Source organism: Lutjanus erythropterus, chromosome 9 (assembly GCF_056507025.1).
Source record: "Lutjanus erythropterus isolate fLutEry1 chromosome 9, fLutEry1.hap2, whole genome shotgun sequence".
Taxonomy (NCBI): Eukaryota; Metazoa; Chordata; class Actinopteri; order Lutjaniformes; family Lutjanidae; genus Lutjanus; species Lutjanus erythropterus.
Window position 1 is genome coordinate 39,654,272 of NC_139325.1, and position 20,327 is coordinate 39,674,598.

At 40.5% G+C, this 20,327-nt stretch overlaps 1 protein-coding gene and 1 long non-coding RNA gene across 2 annotated transcripts in view; one reads left to right on the forward strand and one right to left on the reverse strand.

Moving 5' to 3' along the window:
* Positions 1 to 17,843, forward strand: part of LOC146322166 (semaphorin-7A) — a 62,510-nt gene extending 44,667 nt beyond the window's left edge. Inside the window, exons 11-14 of the mRNA XM_084727581.1 lie at positions 6,820 to 6,935; positions 8,145 to 8,317; positions 8,832 to 8,887; positions 13,830 to 17,843. Coding sequence (XP_084583707.1) covers positions 6,820 to 6,935; positions 8,145 to 8,317; positions 8,832 to 8,887; positions 13,830 to 14,176 — 692 coding nt within the window. The 3' untranslated portion in view covers positions 14,177 to 17,843. The remainder of the gene's footprint in view (positions 1 to 6,819; positions 6,936 to 8,144; positions 8,318 to 8,831; positions 8,888 to 13,829) is intronic.
* Positions 1 to 20,327, reverse strand: part of LOC146322167 (uncharacterized) — a 78,919-nt gene that overhangs the window by 31,342 nt on the left and 27,250 nt on the right. The gene's annotated exons all lie outside the window — the stretch shown is intronic.

Consider the following 20,327-nt stretch of genomic DNA (forward strand, 5'->3'; position numbering starts at 1 on the left):
CTGCTTATATGTCTTTAATATTAAAGAGATCATGAAATGGAAATGTGAAAGCAAGAGACAAACACCTTGTAGATGGAATAAAGACACATATTTACACACGCAGTCTTAGTGGGCCCAATATTTTTCTCAAGATAGACCTGTGAGTAAACATGCACAGTCGAAGCATGGACAAACACAACAACATTCTCAACACTAACACACAAAAACACTTCATAACTGACATTAATTCCAATTAAAAACATTTCAAGTCGTGTTCAGAATGCTTGGGCGAAATGTTTGATAAATGAGAGACAGAAAAGACAACTTTTTCTGTTTGTAAATTAAGTAATTGAAATACCATAAAGTCAAATTCAGAAGCCACTTCAAAATTAAATTGACTGAAGTCTGAAAATCATTTTTTAAAGTTAAAGAGGAGTCTCTGACCTCTTGTACTGCCGTGGAACAGTTTATTTACGAGCGCGTCCTCTTTTTGTTTGTCTCTGCCTCAGCTGATTGAAGCAAACAGTCATTGGCCACTCAACACTTAAGCTCAAGTAGAGTGGCTAGACGGCGGGTGCCATGCACAAGGGCACCTTGATGGTGGCTGTTATGAAAGCGGAGAACATTACTCATCTGATTTCCTCTCATCACGTCCCCATCCACTGAAGCGCACATCTTGTTTATTCTAGTCACAGCCGCCCTGGCACAAAAATGTATTTGGAGGCTAAAGGGATTCACTTTATAATGTTGACCTAGACGAAACTGACAGGGTGCTGCCATGCAGTTTACTGAGTCCTAATTAGATAAATAGCTTACCGTACGCTCCGAGTTTTAACTAGTCTCGGTGGGACCTCCCCTGTAAGATCCGGGCTGACAGAACACTGCACGATTTGACAAAGTGAATTTCTATGTCTTTTGATCATCAGCCAGCAAATAATTCAGAAGAATTTATGCATATAATAACCAGCGACTTCAATGTCTGTCATTTTGAAAACACGGCAGACAAGGATATTAACTGCGAGCAAAACTTTCACTCTAATGGGCTCGAGGTAGTGCAGCGGTTCTGCTAGAGTGCTAAAAAAAACACACATTTAGTTAATTTTAAATTGAAATAGAGTCTTTCATTATTTAATTCTGATTGTGACCTGATTTTATAGACAACACTCGAGAGGATTTTTTTTCCAGAATATTGCATTTCTCAGATAAAAGTCCTCCTCTAAACATGCTGGGGTTTGATGTCCCAGATAATGGTTGGTATTTTAAGTCTTTTCACATGGGTCTCCTCAGTCCCTTTTGGTCAGAAGTCTCATGTAGTCCAGCTGATTCTACAGCTGTTGATACAGCTGGAAAAATAAGTCAAGAGGCAGAACTGTAGTTAAAACTGGCGTAGTGTCTGTGGCGGTGAAAGGCCTGGTCCAAAGGCAGTTTAGAGTATAATCCAAAGCTGAGGCAAAATGATGCCTTTTAAAGTTGCTGAGCTTTTGGTTATTATAAGAGATACTGATTAACCTTGTGTCACATTCTGCTCAGAGAATGTGACAAGTAGGGAGTCCACAAAAGAGATTTACTTAAACATCGGTACTGTCTCTCTTTTGCTCAACCACACACACTGCTGTGCTTATGCCACATCATATGCGTCATGTTGATGGAGATCAGGAATACTAACACATATCAAAGGAAAACTGCAAACTGAGAACAACATAATATGGAACCAGTATAGGCAGATGCTTCAGTGTGGTGTGAATGTTGTCATCATGTTTAGTTGAGTTTATTTGTATCAGGGAGAGTGTACAAAATACCTTAGTCTCAAAAAAACGAAAATGTACCAGATGTAGCTTAGTAGTTAATTTCCATCTGAAGTTCTTGGGCACGTAAAAGGAAAAGACAGAACACAGAATAACATGTATCATCATTAGAGAGCGATCAAGCAAGAGCTCAATCAGCTGACGGCACTCCCATGTCAGCCAATTCTACTGAAGCTGGTCAGGACAGGCCCCAAGACAGTGGGAGCAGCATCACAACCTTTCACCAGAAAGACCGTTGCTTTGGGATATTTCTGTGAAATCCTGCTAATTGTTCAATGACATTTTCTTTTTTCTTTTCAAATGCCCAATACAGCTCCTCCTCAGCTCCTCAGATTTGTCCAACATGAAACTCATTGATAGGATAGTGATATCTGCATATGAATGCAGAAAATGTAGGCACATGCTAATGGAAGGGTTCTGGTCTCTATTTGTAGTCCATTTGTAGTCCAAGTAGTATGACTAATTACGTTGGAGTGGGCTCAGTTGCTTGTAGGTAAACAGTCCACATGGAACGTAAAAGAGGCTGGACGCGTTGGCTGAAATGCAAATCCACTGGCTTTTTATTTTCTTTTTGAATTTATCTGCATTCATAAGCAGATATATTTTGGTCTGCACTGGCAAAATATCATTTGTTGCCCATTCGACAATCATATTGGAAACAATGACCAATGGTGCATGGAAGAGGAGGTCTTGGCCTGGATATTATTCCCAGTTGGCAATTTGTTAATTTTTAATAGGGGAGATCAGAGGGGAGGGGAGTTCGTTGTGTTCACCCATGACTAGCGAACTGACTTGTGACTACTATAGTTAGAAGAATATAATAGAACAAAGATGAAACTGTAAAAACTGACAGAAGGCCAGAGATTCTTATTTGCACAAACCATTTGCACAAAAGATCGATGAGTCAGGCAGACTTGACTAATATATTCAATGAAACAACCCCTCCAGGTGATGGACAGGAGAAGTGGTTGGCAGGTTAACAAGGGGGATGCATTTCTCCTCAAATCGTCTACTGGTTACACTGAAAGCCCTGAATCATTGCCTACTGTAGCTACCTTCATGCCACTGATCTGTTGAAACACTTCTGGTAAAATGCACAGAATACAATTTAAGAATGTCAAACATGTCTGTGCTGTTTGGCTTGAGGAAAAAGAAAAGTCAGAGGTGATGCCTCAGGAGAGAGTAAATGAGTGAAACCACTGAATCGAAAAGCTGAACTGCAAGTCGGTTAGCTCCGCTGACAAGTGCCAGCTGGAATCAACAGCGCCGGACACATTGCAAAATCTACAGTTAGCTACCGAAGTTCAACAGCCCAAAGACGTCCGTCTGTGAGCGTGTTGTGTGTCGACGCCCTAAAGAGTCAATTAGAAAAAATGTAGCAAAAGAGGTATGAAAGGTTGCAGACCTTTGAGAGCCAGAGGAAAACTGGAGCAGCTAGTCTCTGAGGGCCAGCGATTGTTGGAAATGGAACAAAAGAACGAGCCAGAATGAAAGATTTCATTTCCCTCAGTAACTCGCTGACAGATTGACCAGCAGAAGAAGTAAAGCTGCTTGGACCAGTTCAGTCATGGAGGCGATACAGCAGAAAGATCCCCTCAGGGATGGAAGAAATGTCAGAGCCTTACACTTGTTTCAGGTTGACTTCATGTTTAAGATCAGACACTATTTTCTTTTCACGCAGTGTGACATTGGAGGTGGCCGCGGCTGAAAGGTTAGACAGGCAGACCAACGTGGTCCCTGGCAGAGAAAAATATGAGTCGTGGAAGTAAATGACTGTAACTCTGTGTTAATGTGTAAAGGTTGCACCTTTGAGAAAAGAGACAAAGCTCTTGTTAGCAAAAGAGGGTGAGTTTGATTCTTTAGCCCAGCTGGAAAAATGTGTATATAAGCTGTTGGCTTTCTGTACAGCAGTCAGAGCTTTTATATAATATGTGTGTTTAACTGTATAGATGGTGGGGAAGGTGTTTGCTGTAAAAGAATATGTGCACTCAGCAAACTCTCCATGGATAAATAAAACTAAAAAAAAAACAGATTCTCTCAGCAGCTGCAGCATGAGTTCAGCATTGTCACCCTTTTCCCCCTCAGAATGACTTGCCGCTATTTTTGTGCTGATACACTGTTTTGATAAAAGAGCTGAAAATAGCTGTAGACAGGATTAAAGCATCATATGAGAATAAACTGGATGAAATGGGGAATGTTATCTTTGACTGCAGAGGGGGAAAAAAAGAGATTTGAAGTTTATGAAGAAGAGAGAAGACGGTTCCAGGACAAAGGAAGTCTAAGTGACAGGAAGAAGCTGCCTGCCTAATTACAAATGAGAAAGTGCCTCATGGAGGGAGCATTCAGGAAATGAAGATGTAAGATAAAAAGGTATCACTCTAATCACATTTTCACAGTGGGAAAGGTAAAATAATCTCAGAAGTGACAAAAGACGAAACAAGCTAGAATGTCTTTCTGCAGGGAGCCTCTGAGTCTGTCGAGTTATTACTTGGAAAGGAAGGGAAGGAGAAGTCGTCTGGAGGCAGCGAGTTAGGGAAGGCAAATAGCATGAGAAGAAGAAGATTTTCATGGGCTTTCAGTCCAGTGAAATATCCCCACACTCAGCACCAGAAAAGGTACAAGGTAATAAAGAAATATTGAGCAGGGCATGAGACTGCAAACAGTCTGTGTGAGTGATGCTGCACTTAGCTGTCTGGTAGTGTAATAGCTTATTGCACAAAACAGAGTGATAGCTCAGAGCTAGAATAATGCCTCCTCCATTGTCAAAGAAGTCAAGTTGAGACGGTACCACTGACCAGCAGCTCAAAACTGAACAAAGGTGTCCCAAATTCCAGCAGGTCTGTGAGTCTGAAATCAGGAAAGCCAATTCACAAGGATGACTTCATTTCGACCAAATTGGAGTTGGAGCAAATATTCACACATATAAGGTGCCGAGGCCATGTTCATTTATGCAGCACTGAATATTGTTTCCATGTTAAAAACACAAACACACAATTTCCAAAAGCAGAATAGAAAGCTAACCGTGCTAACAGAAAGGATGCCATTGTTTCAGCTCATGGTGATATGTACTTGATTAAATTCGCAAACCGAATAAGTGCAGAAACAGAAGGGCAGGGAGATGCCAACCGTGCCTGGTGCTAACTAATCTGTTAGCCATTAGCTGGTAGTCAATGCAGTAATATTCAAATTAGCTAGGCTAAAAGGGCACTGCAATTTGGACTCGAAAGGTTAAATAAAATGATAATCTAAATGTTTTGTGAAACTTTTAAAAGGCTACTGCCAATCTGGGATTAACTTGCTGCAATTTTGAGTTTTGAAATGATAAGTAACATTCAGCATTTCTTTTGCTGCAATAGTTTTATCATACCCCTTGGCATCTCATACTGACACACAAGGTGCCCTTTAGTGGTAAAGGCTTAAAAGACCTTGAAACAGGTGGACTTAATATCACTGATGAAAACACAGAGTCCTTCCTGTGTGCTGTCAGTGCAGAGCACTAGCTTGGTCTGGGATGTGTGGGGCAGCCAGATCTCAGTAAAGATGAGGGCATTGCAGTCTCTGATGCCAGTCTCATTTCCTCCATTTTATTCTCCTGCGACCTGACATTAGGCAGGAGTAGGCCGGGTAGTAGAAAAGCCTTAGGTCCTAGCTGTGTTAGCTTAGCTCTTATCCTGGCTCGCTTCCCCCTCTACCTGGGGGACGCCACCACTTGCAGTGACATTTTGGTTCAGCTGGTGTGGTTGTCTGGACGTGCACAAAGTAATATACCCTACCTAGTTTAACCCACACCGTGATCTCTTCATGACATTTGCTGGTATTTGACGACCTGGGATGAGAACAGGTTGGATCAGTGTCTGACTCTACAATCTGTAACAAGATTGATTTGGACGTGTACAAGGTGTCGCCATGTATCACGGCTCGTGGGCTGCTTTCATCCTGTACTGTTCTGTGCGCCTGTTCTTAATTATTGAGCGTTCAGCCTCCATCTATCAGCGGGGAAGACTTTGCCTTTCGTCATTACACATCTTTTTGAAGTAGGGTTCTCCTTTGTCCTTTAAAATTCCTGAATAGAAATCTGCGAAATGCACCCCCACAACGATTTTTTTCACTCAATGACCAATTAGTGATGTAGAAACCATCCACAGTTTATGCAGGAATACTACACAGCCTGAGGTTTGCCAGGTGGAAATCTGGTTAAAAAAAACACAAAGCAGGAAACTGCATTAATGAAGACTAGACTTTGACACAGGGCCTGAATAACGCAGGACCCACCTTCAGGGCTTTATCAGGTCAGCTGGTATTGTGCTCTAGTGATGCATCCTCCCAAACACAGGCTATTAACCAGTTCATATGCAGTAGGCTTGGAAATTAAGGGGCCCCTGAGGTTAACTGCCTGCTTTGCACGGTTTTTAGTCCAGAGTTCTTACTATTAGGCTTCGGTATGGCCAGTGGTTACAAATGATTCATGAGAAATCATGTTTGGTATTTCAAATGCCAATGCTGTTGCTATGGAACATATCCCATCTGTAGGCAAGAACAAAAGAAGACTTCACCGTTTTAGACAGAAACAAAAGTCAGTTAATTTCTGAACCCTAGCATCAGCAGCCTGAGTAAAATACTTCCTTTATCATATTATTGGAGTGAGTACTGTGATTTTGGATCCATCCATTGAGGTTAAACAAGTACAGTTGCACTATTTCGCTTTTCATTGCTGCTCTGCCTTCACAAATGTCTGTTCAAAAAAAAAAAAAAGCTCCGGTCTGCCATTTTGCCTTTGGCCCTTCAGCCTCCCTTAAGAATGGAAGCTCTCCAAGTCAAATCCCTGTATTTATAAAACATCTTGGACAGCAGAACAAGAGCCGCATCTCCAGCAACAACAGAAAAACAGAATGCACAAATTTTAACATATGACACTGAGGATTTTCATGTCTTTTTTTGCATGTGTGCACTTACAGTAGTTTTGCAGGAGACTGCTGACGCATGAGCCAACCTTCCAATCCATTTACAATGTCTTCTTTCTTTTTTTTCTCTACAGAACAAGGCAAAGTTCTCAAAGTTCTTCACACCAGCGAGGGTGTCTTCATCATATCTCAGTACTCAATGTTTCACAATGAGGGCCCCGTTCTAAATATGGCCATCGACTCCCAAAAGGTATGAGGAATAATGGTACACAGTGGGGAACACTGAGGGTGATTTCAGTTGCATTCCTGCTTTTACTATAAATAATACATCAGGGCTGAAAAAGGCTGCAGGCTCCACTTCAGACATGTATGGAAGATTAATGTATATCTTAGCCATAAGCTGACCGAAGTCTCAATCAGAGAGGCAAAAAAGGGAAAGGGAAGAAAAGGGACGTGTGTGTTTTAGCCTTTGTTCAGAATCCATTGTTATAAAGTTCAGATGCTCAGATGGTAGAGCTTGCACCCCATGTGTTGAGGCTTTTAGTCCTCTGCAGCTGCTGTGAGTTCGACTCCCACCTGCAGCCCTCTGCTTCATGTCATCCCCAACTCTCTCTCTCTCTCTCCCCTTTTTCCAACTCTCTCTTTGTTGTGATCTGTACTAAACAAACAAGTTTTCTTTCATCTGGAGAACAAGATTTTCAGGGCAGTTCATCTCTGCAGTTCTGCTGTACTTCATTATAACGCTGTTTTCTTTTTTCTTTTTTTAAAAAAAAATTGTGGTTTGGTTCTGGTTCTGGTTCTGTGATTTGGAGTCGATAATATTGGGATCGACTGTGCAGCCCTGGTCTATGTATGTCTATGTAAAACAGCAATATGAGGATATCTTGGCTAAAATGTTGAGTGTGTAAATGGGATTAAAGAACATAATCACAATGCAATAGACATCCAGGAACTGAGTGAAACTAAACACGTAAACTAAGGGGAGGCAAGAAGATTTCTGATAAATAATTATGATGATAATGATAAATCATCAGTAATGTGGACAGTCTGGTGAGTTCAGACAATTTCACAGCATCAATATATTATCAATACACTGACAAGCCCTAAAATGAATATGATTATATGGATGGATGAAGCTGTTTAATCTTCCATTTGGGATTATACAAGCCTTTGTAAGATATTAAATATCTTCTAGTCATGTAATCCATATAAAAATTCCTCATTTTGGATTTTAGTTATGGGCTCTCATGTCTCATGTTGGTTTGAAAGCTGTTTCAGAGGCTCTGCTTCCCTACAAAGAATAAAAAATTGGGAAGACAGTGACTGCTTGCAATTATTTTAATATTTTATTTTATAAAAGTAGTCAAGTGTGCCATCTGAATACTGGCACACTGGCTGATTTGCTCCAGTAATTGAAGGAAAAACACAACAATGGTCTGTTTCATCTTTCCTTCCTTAGGGACACCTGTATGTTGGAACAGCGATGGAGGTCCAGAGACTGCCGCTGGCTGACTGCGGTCGCTATGGCGACACTTGCAGAGAGTGCATCCTTTCCCGGGATCCATACTGCGGCTGGGACAGAGCCAGGAGGAAGTGCATCGCCATCCCGCCTGGATACAACGTCACGACCGGGTATGATCAGATATGACGTCACCGCTGCAGAGCTATCGTCTGTGTTTACATGAGAGGAGGGAGGCTCCCGCAAATGTAATTTCAAAACCACCGCATCAGTGCTGCCAGATCTAAAGCGCGAACCGGCAATCAAAGAAATAACGCCTAATGTTCTGACTGACAATCAGTGGCACTGAGGTGATGAAACTTGCTTTAAGGAGGAAGAAACTGTGGTTCAAAGCAAAGCATGACATCACCAAAAAATGTCGAACTGACACTGCATTTCACTCGGTTGGAGAACTGCTTCGGCTTGAATGCATCTTGTACATTTCCAATTTTAAGGAAGAATGTGAAAATCAATCATGTGCTGTAACAAGCCTCCGACTCCTTTCTCTTTTCTCCCCCTGACATTGTTGAATGATTTGTCTCTGCATGTTTTAATTTGCAAGTAACAGTAGGTTGATGTGGAGGCTCACGAGCCATTTGTGAAACTACTTAATGGTGCTAATTTGTCGTCTCTATTATTTTCCTACAGGGCACTCATTCAGAATCTGGACCATTCGAACTCGTCGGTTTGTGGGGAAGCTGCTGGTGAGCCCTTATCTGCTCTCTCCCACTCACTCTGTTTCTTAATTAAACCAAAATAGGAACCTTTCTGAGCAGCTACAGTAAAAAGATGATTATCATATAATTGAACGGAGTCCAAAACCTGCAGGGGAGAGATTTATTTTTTACATCATGGCTTGCCCTGTTTCAAGGCTCAGAACCCAGTTATAACCCCAAATGATCAGGGCAATTACTCCCCTCTGAAGGGAAGGCTATCTCCTCAAGTGATCAGATTTTAACGCCGTATTTATTTCCAGTAGCATCAGCGGTGCTACATGTCCTGCCCGTGGTTACAAGAACAAGTTTCCATTTATTTCCTTAGAAAATAATACTTAATGACAATCTTTAAATGGTATCTTACAGGAAAGGAACACTGAACACTGCAGTTTCATTCAAAATGCTTTGTCATCTTTATTCTACATCATTCTGTTTTAGAGTTTAAGAAACAATACATATGGATTCTTAAACAAAAGAGTTTAGTTTTCACTGAAAAACACAAATGATGATGCTTTCCTAAGCTGTGCTGCTATGCACGCCAAGTTGCACAATGCAGCGCTGCATGTATGCAGTTTACAAATCAGAGCATTTTTAATGCAATTGGTTTCTGATTTCTCACAGAGGGAGAAAAAAAGCAAGGGGCTTCTATCAATTTGTCCCGCTAAAATGACAACTGTCACTAATTTCATTTGTTGCAAGCTCGCCAGCTCAATAACATCTCCATTGCTGGGTTGTAATCGCCTCCTCCAGCACACATACAAGTTAGCCTTCACTGATTTATTCCAGAAAAGTTTTTAAACAGGTGGTTTGCGTTGCTAAGGGATCCAAGACCAAGTAGTTCTGTTGACTGAGCCTAACCAAACAGCAACTTAAAACTGAAAATGATCATTTGAAAACAGCAAGCCTAAAAATAATAAGTCAAAACAGACATGTGACACTTGGAACATGAACCTCTGATCCATTCATCCACCACATCTCCTGACTTTTTAACACTTTCTACCTGGTCCCCACACAGGCAGCGGTTCTGTTGCAGGGCTGCTGCTGAAAGCCCTCTCTGTCTACAGTGAGCTTGCAGAACAATTTTGAAGAGCAGTAAAAAGCTGTATCTAGAGGGCAATCAGTGATCCCCCCCCCCCCCCCCCCCATTCAGAGAGAGAAGGGGGGGGGGGGGGGGGGGGGGGAAGAGAGAAAGAAAAGGAAAAATACTGCCCTGCACCTGATCACTCATGTCTGTGACATATTTACAGATTTAGACACTGAAACTGTACAGGAGAGTTGCGGGTGAGCCTGTCATGTCAGAAAGATTAAAGTGTATGGAATAATACATTTTAGATAAAAATCACACTGAAACATTAATAATCTGTCACTGATATTACAAAGATATGAAGCACAGTGTTCTGGCTCTTTGCAAGACACATTCGCTATTACGCACGTCTGACAGGTGTGTTTCCATCATTTTAAATTTCTTTTCAGCAGATAAGCTTGTCATTAAGCTGTAGGAGCTTACAAACACATTTTTGGGATATTTTTATCACAAATTCCTCTGCAGTGGCAGCTGCACTCTCCGTCATCTGGTTTAAATCAAACTGAATGACATCAACAATCCATTATTTATGATAGTCTAATCACTATGATAGACAAGTCAAGGCACATTAGTAATACTTGTATTTTACAAAAAGGAAGGCGAAATTTTGAATAACTACAGGGACGAAGTAATTTGAGACAAGATGCAGGCAGCTCTCGCTTTTGCTTGTTCATATTATATATAGACTAACACTTAAACCTTGGGACAAACATTCAGGATTCAGGGCAGCTGCTCAAAATTTAGGACTGTCCTGATTTTTTCAGGATGTCTGGTCAGTCCACGCTGGTATGATGTCGAAAACCAGCATCGCTGCAGCTGCTTTAACCTGTTACTTATGAGCACTGAAATAAAAACCAACAGGTTCAACGATGCACACACGCTGCTCAAGCAGGCAGTGGAACACAAAGCCTTACTGCCAGAAAGCCTTTCAGACAAAAATCCCAAAGACTAACTTCTCCCAAAACCACCTTTAGCTGACTTTTTAATGCCTCTAGCTGACTTATATAATGATCACAAGCTTGTAACAGGTACATTTGTTAACTACATTTTATGTACATAATTATTCTAACTCAGCACTGTGGAACGATGTCGCATCCTCGTCTGTTAATGATCCATGTAGAAGACATGGAAATAAAGGAGCAGCACTGCAGTTTTATAAAGAAAAATGTAAGATTATTCTGTTCCTTCCTAACATAATGGAACAAATACATGAAAATCGTGGAGAAACTTAATGCAACTAGTTGCAGGTTGCAGTTGGCCTAAAATATAATTTCAACTTAACTTGACAGTTAAACAAAGTAATTCAAAAATAATCAGGCTCATGCAATGGAATGGTCTGTTTCACAAAAAATTGCTTAGATTGGTAATGTGTCTGTTCTGTTTTGTTGTTTTCTCTCTAGTTTATATCAAGTGGGAAGTACCATTGTAACTACATTTGCATCTCTGAAACAGAGTGTTGTTTTCTCGTTGGATAATATCAATTTAGACATATTGTGTGCTTTTTCTGCTGGCTCTGGCTGGCTGCTTCATTTCATAACGGCAGTCTTGGAGAATAGAAAGAGAGCCACTGGCACAAAAATGCTTACTGATATGCTGGAGGAAAAAAAAAGCGAACTAGCAGCTACTCAAAAGAGAGACCAACGGATCATTTCACATTCTGTTTTAACGAGTTTGATCCAGTGAGCCTCCGGTGAGTGCATTCACCCTGTTGCCACCTTCTGACCTCAGCATGAAATTGTAGCTTGATATATTTTAGTATTTCAGATAAAAGCTCTGATTCTCCAAAACTTTATATTAAAGCATAGCTATAACTAAGCTAGCAGTAATGGTGGTCACCTGCTAACTGCCATGTAAAAAAAAACTTCACCTCGCTCATGTTTGTTTGTCGACAACAGTTCGGACAGCGTTACCAACATTGCATGAAATTTATGATGATAATCTCCGTATGAAAACATCCAAAAGATCTTCTATTATTTTGTTCATTTTGGTGAAAAGAAGCCGTTGTCAGTTAAAATCGGTTTGAAGGATGCCACATCATAGTTTGATGTCATCGTCCTGATACGCTATCAGCACTTTGATTGGCTGTTGCATTAAACTAGTTTAAACTAGTGTAACACGTTCACACCATGTAACAAGTGCTCGTTTTACCAACTAAAGTTGCATGAAATTTTCACAGTGTAAAGCCAGATAGCTAATGATTCTTCATTCAATCATTCTTTGTTTTGCCTGCACACTTACTTCATGAAAAAGCCTTTGTGATATGGAGTAGGTGTGCAGGTATTATCTTCCTCATTTGAGGCCGCCTCTGATAGCCTTCGTGATGCGCTGCTGAAAACCCTCTCTTTCTACAAAACTTCTCTCCCTCAGCTCTTTGTTTTGAACAATTATTATTTTGTGTTGTGATGTCAAGCACATTCATAGCCGACAAATCAATTATTGAGTAATCATCTGAACACAGTCTTCACAAGTTTTTATGTCGACATCAATAAGCATTTATTTGTTGAAAGGGTTGGAGAAAAAAATTGTTTTCTTGGGATAATGAATTTTTAATCACAAGGGAAAAAAAACATGTTATGTCAAAGTCCACAAAATAACACTCTCATCATCTGGAGAAAAACATTTTTAAATAGGCTTTTTCATGACCTTTTGATGATTTTCATGAATTTTTGATGGTAAGGCTTAAAGCTATGATAAAGAACTTTCATATTTTGTTGATTTTGGAGACCCCCTTCCCAAAAACCATAATAACCACAAAATATAACACAAATATAAACAAATATAAAATTACCTAAATAAATGTCTCATTTTACTTCCTTTTAATTGACTAATGTGCTTCTCACAGTAACTTTGTCTGGGAAAATATCAAGAAAAGTCATATAGAAATAGCCAGTCTTCTCGTGGATGGTCTTGTTAACTTACATAGATCATTTAGGGGCATCTGTAATAAACAGGCTGTTTCACAACCAGTTAAAGTTCCTTGTAGTTGCTTTAAAGTTTCAGATGTAGTGGTCCTAATTTCTGTTCATCCACAGTGACCTAATTACCCAGTTTTGCTTCTGTTTATTCCAACTAAACGTAAAATGCATCACTTCAGTGTGACTTTGTGTCCCCTCACAGAGATCATGGTTGGATTAACCTGCTAGGGGGCCCCGAGCTAAAACTGACCTGTGGGCCCCGACTGGCAACTTGGCACAGGCTGCCCTACAAGACAAGGCGATACTTCGTGCCGTAGGGCTTCCATCATTTCTGTTGATAATGTGCTTTAGTGGTGCATATTCCCAAATGAAATTACAGCTAATCAAATAACCGCAAACCAACTAACACATAATGAATATGGGGACTTCGGGTCCCTGGGGTGTCTGGGGCCTGAGGCGGTTCCCTGATTTGTCAGCTTGGTAATATAGCCTTGGCAAAAATCTACAAAGCAATTGGTGTTTGGATCAACAAACACTTAAAAAGGAGCTAGATATGGGCTGAAACACTGTGGAGTTATATCAGGATTCACAGAGAGAAGTGCAGTCAATGAGAGCTGCAATAATTCATTGATCAATCAATTATGAATCAATAATTAAGTTATTATAATTAGGGATGTTTAATTTTTAAAGAAAAATTAGTCAACATTTTCTGATTCCAGCTTCTTATGTGAATTTTTTCTCGTTTATTTACTTTTTTATAACAATAAATTGAATATCTGTGGACATTTGAGGATGTCATCTCGGATTTTGGTGCAAATAATTGACAGATTAATCTAAAATGAAAAAAGTGTCAGCCCTACAATCAAAATTTACATTTGCCATATGAAAGGATTCATTTTAGTATAAACTCTTCATAACTTTGTTTCTACAGCTTTGAAGCTGCGTCGAACTTCCCCCAAAGAAGTTGTGGTTCCGTCCAACACCTCCATCTTTCTCCCCTGCCCCGTGCGCTCCTTCCACGCCACCTACCGCTGGGAGAAGGACAACTGCATCAAGAACTACCCCTGCATCTTCTCCGGGGACTTCTGCGTCCTCGGGCCGGTCATTGACACGCCCCTGAAGGAAGGTGTCTTCCGCTGCATGGCCACCGAGGACGGGTTCAAGGTGGAGGTTATCTCTTTCAGGCTGGTGAACAACGGCAGGCTCCTGGCCGCCTCCCTGGCCTCCACCTTGGGGCCGTCGCTCCTGCTCGCCGTGGCTACCCTGTGGCTCCATTAACTGCAGCTAACACTAATGCTAACCCCTCATCCTTACTGGCTCCCAATGACAGGAAAGACGAGGAGCCGCTGTTAGGAGGTTAGGTTTGCAGAGCATTGAAGTACATGGTTGGGTTGAAAGATTCACCTTTTTCCTTATCGATTTTTAGAGAAAGAGTCCAGACAATGTTGAAGAATGGATTCAAATCTGTATTTTTTTTGGATAAAGCGCCACAACTGCAGCTGCAGCTGTCTTAATAAGACCAGAACAGGTAAATACATTCATTAACCTTCAGACTAAAGTGACTAGGAGTTACTGTCCATGAATTGACATGAGTTCAGTCTCTTCTCAACCATAAGTAGGTGCTTTGCGAACCTTTCCTCTCTGACACATAAAGATAAACATATCGTATGAGTGGGGCAAAAAAACACCAATACCAGGCCAATTCTTTTTACCATTTCTCTACTTATTTTGAAATTGACTTGATTGTGCTTATTTGTGAATATATAAACCTTTAATACCGCTCTTACATCCAATAACTCATCTTGTTAAACTTCATCGGTATAGCTCATTAGTACTTAGAAAAATGTCTGGTATTGAGATTTAAAAAGCCTTAACACTTCTGGGACATAAACTCCTAAGCACAATTTTGCAGTCAAGGCAGAATACTGCAGACTCGGTTGAACTTGGCGCTATAATTAGTGCAGCTGAGTCTACCAACATCGCTGGGAGGAAGTGTCAGCTTTTTGACAGGAAGTAGGCGGATGGGCAAGAGCTCATTCTCGAACATCACTGTGTCTCAGCACCTCCTCCTCAGACGAGGCAGTTTTCTTGCATCTTTTTATCAGATGGTATCAGACATCGTTATTACGCCTTGTTCACAGCTTTGTCCGTTGTTTGTTCTTTTTTACATGCCATCGTCTTTCCTCCTCCCCAGAGCATCAGAAACAAAACACTCGCTCTTTACAAGATGTGAAAAACACAACATCGCCTACAGCTCCTGTGGAAAAAGGTTACTTAACGTTAGCAGTAAAGGAGCAAAACGCCCTCAGAAACTTTCAACAATAAAGTCTTGATCCTAAAACCATTAAATAATTAAATTAATCTCCATCAATAAAGTTTAACTTCTGGGTTCTTTCTTTTAGTTGCGGAGAGACGGTGGTTGCGAGCTATAGCAGTGACCTTTTTGCTTATTCCGGTGTAACGTCATTGGTGCAAAAAATTTTGCAAAATGGACAGTGCAAAGAGGAGCAACTGTGCTGCAAATTCCATCAACTTTAACCCGACAATGTGTAAAGATGTGAACAAGGTGTTACGCTATAGCAATTTCAGTAAACACATACATCATCATAAGGGCAGATGAAGCTAAATGGAACTGCATAATTGGCTCGCATTTTATAGTTTGCTAGGAGGAAAAAAAGGCTTGTACCGTAGATCCGTGAAGTATGTTCTGTATTTTATTGCGCTGCAGATGCTGATTTCTACCATTGCTGCCTATGTATGTGGAACTTTGTCTTGATTGTTTGGGTTTTTATGCCACAGTTAAAACATGATACGTAACCATTAACTGCTTTGCCTCTTTCCCCAGGGATATCAGTGCCAATATACAAGAAAATGATTTATTTTATACTTGTATCTCTGTGGTGTGAAACAAAAGGCCCGACAGATTCCATCAAGATGCTTCACCGATGTACAACAGCAGCCACACAACCAGCGGCAGCATCACGCTACGTCTGTAGCAACATCCATTAACCTCTCCTCTAGTAATAACACAAAAATGATTAAGACTAAGAAAGCAGATTAGTCAGGAATGTAGCTGCACTTCAACAGCACTGAAATGCCAAAAACTAAACCTTATGAATACTGATCAGCTGACTGAAGAAGTAGGCTTGTGCGGTGATGAATTATGCAGCGGATTAGCATGTTCTCCAGAGCTTTGCGAATTATCATTCAGTAATGTTACATAAATCTGACCGTGCCGAGCCTTCCGCTGTGGCAGAGATGTCATTAATAGCTAATTAGACAATGGAACCGGCTCATCGTGCACCATATTAAAGAATTCATTTTACACCGTCAGGGATATGAGCAGCATGTTCTCAGCTGTGAAGGAGTCGTGTCGTGTTTCTCAGCTCGGTTGTGTGTTGCTGCTCGGGGATCTGCTTGCTTTGTGCATTTCACTGACGCGGGCTATTGACTGTGCCAAAAGAAAAAAAAAAAAAGAAAGACGGTACAAAGCTACGTTGAGCCACCTCATCCGCCTGACGCTTATTGCTTCTTCTTCTTCGGTTCGTTTGCAAAATCCCTCGCTCCTTACCTTGCATAACGTTTTGTCCAAGACAAACTCTGAGCGCGTGTCCAACATCAGCCTTCCCCACAACTTAACTCACAAACACAAAACCTGCTACAGGTCTAACATGCATATTAATAACCTTTGTCTCTCTGTGTCACCACCGGCGTGGGAAATTAACACCAGCCGCCAGCCAAGTGCTGGTAAACATTTCATAGAGGCTGTTAACAAAGTCCGTGCTGCCAGAGACTTTTGGCAGGAAACTAACTCAACATACTCAGACGTGCTCAAGGCATTTTCCTGTATAACCTCCTTTATATACCGCTGTGTGTGTGCCATGGTGATTAGACTCAGAAGCCTGTTATCACAAGCTACGATGAGAGGAGAGGCTGGTGCTAATTAGGCAAACAAACCTGGTATCATAGGACTCTTCACTGTGTCCCAAGTCCATACTATACAGGCTTGTAGAGTGCGTATTTAACAAGAAAATTACAGCGTTGGTCATTTGTTCAAAGGCTTAAAACAGCCTACTGTGACTCTGAGTCTTTCAAACGTATGTTTTGCATTTTGAGCAGCACAAGCCGAGTGCCATCTACTTCCATTACATTCAAGAGAGGGCAGAAATCTCTCGGGAAGACATCTCCAGAACTTGGCAACTCACACCAACACAATCTAGATGGGGTTTCACAGACTACTGATGACTATGAACAACACTAGTCGACACTGTGCATCATTGTAGACTAGTCGTTCATCTGTAGTTATAACAGAATTGCAGGTATTTGGAGAAGGAAAGGCTCCCAGTATCCCTGAAAAATCCAGCTATCCAGCTTTACATTTTTAGCTTTACACAGGTTACAGTCATGTGGAAGTAGCATGACGATGGCACCGCTGTAAAATCTATTAGATAACAGGTCACAGTGGGCGGTGGGTGGACGGCAGGCAAATCAGATTTGTTTCTCGAATCAGATCTTTAAGACAGACTGTCCACACTGTCATTTGCAAGTGATCAGATCGGATTTCTGCGTCCAGATGTCGCCGACTTATTTCCATGGGTTGCTGTGGCAACAACATAAGCATGACTAAATATGTATGCTGGTAACCTGGCTCTCCGTGATGTTCAACATCTGTCCACAGACTGTTGTTCTCTGCGTCCTGCCGCTTTTCTTGCAGCAGCGTGGATTCTGATCAGCCTCTCTTCTTACTCACTGTGTGGCGCATTATTAGTGACACACAACACTTACATCAGATTTGAGCGGCCAGACTGAGATGGATTAGAAGAAATCGGTTTGGAATTGTATTTCAAACCACCTTCGTATGTGGCTTGGATCCGATTTGCAAAAAACGTATTTGGACTGGCAGTCAGAACAAGGCTTTTGAGATGATTTGCGCCTCGTCTTGTACCATCAACGTTGGCTTATTTAAATCACGACTGGTATCTTCCTCAACCAAGTATTAATCAAATATTAACTTACTTAACCAGACCTTAAGGATAGAGGTGACAGCCTCTCTTTTCTAATCCACTGGTGCATTTTTGAAAGGTACTAAAGAACATTGTTCTGTTGTTAAAATATGATTTATACCAATAAGTATAGGCCAGCACTAGTGGTGGAAGAAGTACTCAAATCCTTGGCTTAGTAAAAGTAATACTAAATCAAGTAATTCAAATCTTACATAACCAGAACATCCAGATATGTTACATATTCATATATTAAAAAGTGTTAAATATTTGATGCAGCACACAGTATTTTAATTGCTGGTCGGAGTGGAGTTCAGTCTGACATTTAATAACAGAGTTTTATCCATCATAATGTACAAAGTTTAGAAAAATTGTAACCTTGAGTGAAGTGCAGTGAAAGTGAAATTCAATCTTTCAGAAAGAAAAGATATAAATAACTGCATTATGTCATTAAATGAACTCACAGTACTTCTGTCTAGCATTTTTAATGATGTGTTCATTAGCCTTTTGTCCAAAGTGACGTATTGTACAATCCAAGCCACAGCAGATCAAGGAGAAGCTTTTTGACAAACTTGCTACAACTCAAAAACCCAGCAGCTTTTGCCTGCATCCTGGCATTTTGAGTTATAGTGTATTTTTGTCATTGCACACAGAACAGGTCTGCGTTAAAGTGTGGATTTGGGACACAGGGTTTGTTTTCTCACCAGGAGCACGGATTGTTTTCCCTTCCTTCTGGTCCTCAGAGAGGTGGGATCAAGCCCTCATCCTTCAGCACTACCCAGTTATCACCCTCAGCTCGGCAAGGCTTTGCTTTAATATCCGGCTAATGTGTGGAATTACGATTTACAACATTTACCAACACACGCAGTCTCCTCCGTGTTCAAGTCCTTGCTTTGATATGGATATCCACACGGCTGCTTTATCAAAGTTCACTTATCGCTCACTGACATCCGTCATCGTCAGCCCGTCCGATAAAGGCTAATCTCCTTCAAAGCAAGCTCTTGATTTGCCTTCAGGAAAACCATTTTAGTGGATCACGCTATCTGCTGTTAACGAATCGATGTCGAGTGAAGCGGGTCGATGTTTTGTTTGCTCTGGGGTTTTTGAGTGTTGAGTACTGTACATGATGTGTGCCCACGATTATGTGTCTTGATATATATAATTTTAAAAGTAACATGCCAAACTATTATTAAAAAAAGAGATTTATATTGGTGCCATGCCAGTCTAATGCCATCTCATAACATGTATTTTTAAAAAAACAGATATCTATAGTGCAATAGATATTCATGTAACAAATCCATATTGACATGTGTTTCCCTAAACATGTGCGGTGAAAATTAATAAAATATAAGTATAAAGGAATGATTTATTGTGTTTATTTGAAAACATGGTGAAGCTGAATCTCTTAATGAACCTTTAAATTGGATTAATTTATTTGTCGGTAATGATATATCCAATTTTTGATGGGATTTTTTACACAGATTAGGGCCTTTTTACAGTGTGAAGAATGCAAAGAAAATTTACCATTGTCCCACCATTTTCATGTGTTTGTTCTGTCAGTGTTGATGGTAAATGTAGTCAGTTGAAGCAATAAATCCCTCAGGGCATGATCAATGATGTCACTGGATGCAGGAAGAACTACAAGTTATTTAATCTTGGATTTCTTTTCTCCTCTTCTGGGTAGCAGGTGTGCTAGATGAGTATTTTTGCCACCTAACGCTATCTTTTGGCCAACAAAATAATAGCAATAGGGTGGTGATGTATAGCAGTGTGAGCGTGGGTGTCAGAAGCTCGTGCAAAAGCATCCTGGTATATGTAGGCACTGCTGGCTTGGTTCCACAAGCAGGAGAACTCAGCTGTCTCGGGAAATATAGCAGCACTGAGGAATTTATTGCTTCAATTGACTACATTTACCATCGACATGGATCGGATACATAAAGAGTGGTGAATTTCCCCTTTAATGTGTGCCTTACGAAGGCTTTATTTTATTTATTTCTTTATTTTTACAAAAAAGGGGCACCTGTAATGTTATTTTGTCCTTTTAATGCGGTATCCCCCTTTTAAAAAACAATTAATACATGTAGAAAATCCTCAGAACACAAGAATCCATTACTTCATCCCATACCTGGGGTAAACCAATTAAAAACATGAATACTTAACTCAGTTTGTACCTGAAAAGGTTTTGAAAATTAAATCCTAATAATAATTAATAATAATGAATTAACTTGTCAAATATTTGAAATTAATTTGTGAATAAATATAAAAGTGTCCCTCACAATCAAATTCAGTTGTTGAATAAGGGCTTTTGAAAGCCTCTAATGGATTTACTCATCACCTTGTGAAATTAACGGATGTATGAAGGGATTTCTTGTACCACAAACATGATTTAGAGTATTGTGCTTATCACGTTTTAAGGGTTAAATCAGGGA